The 4,605-nt window shown below is 41.7% G+C and overlaps 1 protein-coding gene across 1 annotated transcript in view; it reads left to right on the top strand.

Annotated features, from left to right (window-relative positions):
• CT55 (cancer/testis antigen 55) overlaps positions 1–2,672 on the top strand; it is a gene marked incomplete at its 3' end in the record, with an annotated part of 15,704 nt that extends 13,032 nt beyond the window's left edge. Inside the window, exons 3-4 of the mRNA XM_042782297.1 lie at positions 1,405–1,517; positions 2,496–2,672. Coding sequence (XP_042638231.1) covers positions 1,405–1,517; positions 2,496–2,672 — 290 coding nt within the window. The remainder of the gene's footprint in view (positions 1–1,404; positions 1,518–2,495) is intronic.
• Between the last annotated feature and the right edge of the window lie 1,933 nt (positions 2,673–4,605).

The following is a 4,605-nucleotide window of genomic DNA, read 5'->3' as shown; positions in this document are numbered from 1 at the left end:
GGAATCAACTCTAGGGCACTAGGAGCTCTGGTAGTGTAGTGCCTAAGGCACTTGACTGCTAACCAGAAGGCTGGCGGTTCAAACCCACCAGCCACTCCTTGGAAGGAAGGTTGGACAATCTATTCCGCAGTGATACTGCCTCAGAAAGCCAAGGAGGGGTCGTGATGAGTCAGGTCTGACTCGATGGCAGATAACAACAACAACAATAACTAGGGCAGTGGGTTTGGTTTGGGCCTTGCTTCTGTAAAGATCAACAGCATTGGAAACCCTGTGGAACAGTTCCACTCTGTCCTCTAGGGGTGCTGTGAATCAGAATTGAGTTAAGGGCAATTTTTTTTTTTTTTTAATGTCTTATACCTCTGGTAGCATAGTGCCTAAGGAGGCACTGGACTGTTAACCAGAAGGCTGGTGGTTCAAACCCACCAGTCACTCCTCGGAAGGAAGATGGGGCAGTCTACTTCCATAGTGATACCGCCTCGGAAACCCAAGGAGGGGTCGCTATGAGTCAGGTCTGACTGGATGGCACATAACAACAACAACAACATAGCATCTACTACCTGTCAAAAAAAAAAAAACCTGGGAAAATTGCTCCATTCTAATTGTAGCAGCATTTCCTATTGCTACTGGTACCACTAATAGCAATTTATGTTTATTTGGTGCTGAGTGTATGTCAGGCACCATCTGATGAGTTTTACATGTATTGATTAATTGTCCCTGCAACTCTGTTGTACTATTAGTATGCTTCTCATTTTATAGATGAAGAAACTGAGGCACAGAGAGGTTAAGTACCTTGACCAAGGTTGTAAACTTAGGAAGTGGCAATATCAAGATTTGAACCCAGGTAGCCAGGTTGGAACTTGTGTTCTTACCCAGGTACTTTATTGCCTTTCCTGAAGGAGTTGTGAATATGACCAATTGTTTTATAAATCCTGTGCTCCTGGAAAGAAACAAAGATAGGCCTGTGAATGCACAATGGACACTTTTCCCTCTTTGACTTTCATAAATCAATAAAAACCCACTCCACAACCCACTGCCATGAGTCGATTCCATAGGGAATCCATAGGGTTTCCAAGGCTGTAAATCTTTATAGAAGTAAATTGCCTCATCTTTCTCTTGCAGAGCACCTGGTGGGTTTGAACCACCCACCTTGTTAGCAGCCAAATGCCTTACCCACTATGCCACCACAGTAGAGCAGAATTAATGTCTCAAGAATTATAAAGTTTCTTTAGAACAGAAAAATTTATAGGGTACCTGTTTTAATATGTTCAAAATGTACCTCCGTTATCATTAAGAGAAAAAAAAAGCTGTTTTAGTATATTAAAACTTCCCAGTAACTTGTAAAATTTACCATTACCAAAAAATAAGAGATAATTACAATTCAGTTTCTCTCCCTGGCTGTTTTAGGTTTTGAGCCTTATGAGGGGGACTGGATAGAAGTTGAGTTTTCCCTTCAGCCAGACACCTGGAGCCGAAAGGCAATCTCGGTGAAGCCCCGGAGACATAAGCATGTGAATGAGGTAGTTCGTTTGCATGCCACTCTCTTTTGTTTCTGCTAATCCTTCCCCTAGAGATTTCTGCTGCTCAGGATTCTAGTGTGCTGCGCGTAGTGCCTAAGGCACTTGCCTGCTAACCAGAAAGCTGGTGGTTCAAACCCACCAGCCACTCCTCGGAAGGAAAGTTGGGCAATGGGCAATCTACTTTCTGTTAGTGATATGCCTCAGAAACCCAAGGAGGGGTCGCTATGAGTCGGATCTGACTCGTTGGCACATAACAACAACAACAACAGCTGCCCAGTCTCCCTTCCGAGGAGTGGCTGGTGGATTTGAACCGCCAGCCTTCTGGTTAGCAGTCAAATACCTTAGGCACTATGCCACCAGAGCTCCTGGAACTTAGAAAAGTAAAAGATATTCTTAGTCAAAGTGGAGCTTATTTCCTTACTGAAAAGGCTGTACTGCTGAAAGGAAATAATTGGAGAATAATACAGGATATGATAAAGATTTTAGTTATATAGCTGATTTGGGAAGTGTTAAAAGTTCTGAGAACAAGAAGAGCAGGAAAAATGTGGGTGCTGGATAATTTCTGAGAAAGAATGGAGTGGGACTTGAGTGGAGACTGAAAAGCAGGTGGGATTCAGTTTGCACAAAGGTGCAGACAGAGCAATGAGCTGGGAAATGTGACAGGAGGTCTGGGGAAATGATTGTCGCTTTACCACCATGTTCTTTTTTACTCAACCCCTTGTGTTCTCTCAACCGGAACTACACAGGTTATTAAACGTTTTGTGTCATATTTCCAGCAGTGTTTCTCATCTGCGATCCATCTTTAGAGATTCTGACTTAATTGGTCTGGGGTGGGGTCTGGGCATGGGAGTTACTAGAGAGCAGCCATGGGGTTTCAAAATGCCGGTCAGATTAGGAATCACTGCGTGGAGTGATGTACAGTTTGCAGCCAGACAGGCAGTGTATGCTTTTAAATAAACATTATCTTTATATTAACAGGTCTGCATTACTAGCCTCTGTGGAAGAAATGGAGTGATAGGCGATAATATCTTTTTCACCTTGGATTCTCTGAAACTTCCTGATGGATACATACCTCAAATCTCTGATATCGTCAATGCAGTTGTAGTGGAGAGAGTTCACTCGACCTATATTTGGAGAGCACTTTCTATGACCCTAGTGAGACGGTTGTAATAAGAAAACACTTTTATTCCCTGTGTAGCTTTTATTCTTTGTGCAGTAAAGGGCCTGGCTTTAATGAGTTTTAGAAAAATTAGCATAGTAAAATTCAACAATTATTTTAAATGAAATTTTTCCAATCTGGAATGGGTTGGCTAAATGGAATGTATCTTTTAGAGAGTGTTCACCAGTTTTCCTGATTGATTAATTTATCTTGATCCTTTGTAATAATCTTATAGTCATGCATTTCTTTCTAATAAATATGTCCATTAAAAAATTAGTCTACATTCTCTGTTTCCTTTACCTCTTGATTTTTATTAGAACATATTGTCCATCACAGGCTTTTGTGTGTTTCTTTATTTTTGTATTCTGACTTTGCTTTAAAGATCCATTGTGACTTCCCAACCATCTAGTCGTTAGTTTCCCACTTTATGGGTATGTAGTTGAAGTCAGTATCCTGTATGTTTAAGATAGTCTTGGATTGCTTCACTCCACAAATACTGATTGCTTTTTATGTGCCAGACACTGTTCTAGGCACTGAGTTTATAGCCTTGAACAAAAATGACAAAAGTGCCTGCCCAAATGGAGCTTTCATTCCATTAATGCCCACTGTGGTTTCCTGACCTGTGGAGTAGCTACTATGATAGAAAGGGGCAAGTGGACACTGTTGCAGATCCAGGTCCTTATAAAAGTAGTTTAAATCCCTGTGGGGATTGCAAAGTTATCTGCTGTTGGGCTTGAAAGATGTGTGGGCCATGGATTCTACCACCTCCTGATTTAATTCTCCAGTTTGGTTGGTGTGAGTGTTCTTTGAGAGTAACAGTGGCTTAATGTAAGCCCAATCAAAAGTCCAGCCAGAATGCTCCTTAGAAGCATGGATGGAGAGACTCTGTCTCACCTACTTTGGACATGTTGTCAGGAGGGACCCATCCCTGGAGAAGGACACCATACTTGGGAGAGGGTCAGCACAAAAGAGGAAGATCTTCAAGGAGATGGAGTGACACAGTGGCCACAAGAATGAGCTCAAACATAGCGAGGATTGTGAGGACGACACAGGATCAGGCAGTGTTCCGTTCTGTTTTGTATAGGGTTGCTATGAGTCGGAACCACCTCGATGGCACCTAACAATAGCAGTCAAGTGGTGATTTCAATCGCAGAGTGAATTACTGTAGCACCTGGTGTGCTGCTGTTGTGTTAGTATTTTTCCTCCTTCTTCTAAATTGTGAACCACAGAATCAGTTTGCTTTCATAATGCTGACTCAATAACAGTCTACTTTGAATATTTAGCCTGAGAGAGATGTCAACCCTAAGGCTCTTTGCCCACAATTTAGAATGCCGGGTCATTGACCATCTCACTGTCATTTGTACATCACACCGATTTCCCTAAATGTATGACACCATGGCACTAGGGTTGGGGGAGCAGGCTGAGTTAGAAGCATGTTTTCTGAAGGTGAGAGATAAATCACATGAAAATACAGGGACCTGCCATAAGAGTTTCTGAGGCTCCAGTGGTCTGCTGTAGAGCTTTCCAATCAGTATGTTGTGGACTGGTTGTAGATACGCTCAGATATAAATTCCCCTCTGCTCATGTAGTGATAAATGCAAGGAAGAAAAGCAACTAAGACAATGCTCTTGAAAAGGAGTTGGCAAAGTATGGCCCTTGGGTCAAATCGGAGCAGTTTCCTGTTTTTGAGAGAGAATTCACATAACATGCACTCCACCCATTTAAAGTGTACGGTTCAATGTTTTTTGGTATATTTGTAGGGTTGCCCAACCATCACCATAACTTCATTTTTGAACTTTTTCATTCCCCCTTTAAAAAGAAAACATAATGAGAATAAAAATCAGATTCCACGTTTCACTTTTTGATAGAGTTGCAAACACATTAATTCCCTTTCCTGCATTTTAAAAGTTTTGAAGCCCTGTAAATATT

Source organism: Orycteropus afer, unplaced genomic scaffold (genome assembly GCF_000298275.1).
Source record: "Orycteropus afer afer isolate SDZICR_OR568_19922 unplaced genomic scaffold, OryAfe1.0 scaffold00287, whole genome shotgun sequence".
In the NCBI taxonomy this organism is placed as follows: Eukaryota; Metazoa; Chordata; class Mammalia; order Tubulidentata; family Orycteropodidae; genus Orycteropus; species Orycteropus afer.
This window is presented reverse-complemented; position numbering and strand designations above follow the sequence as displayed.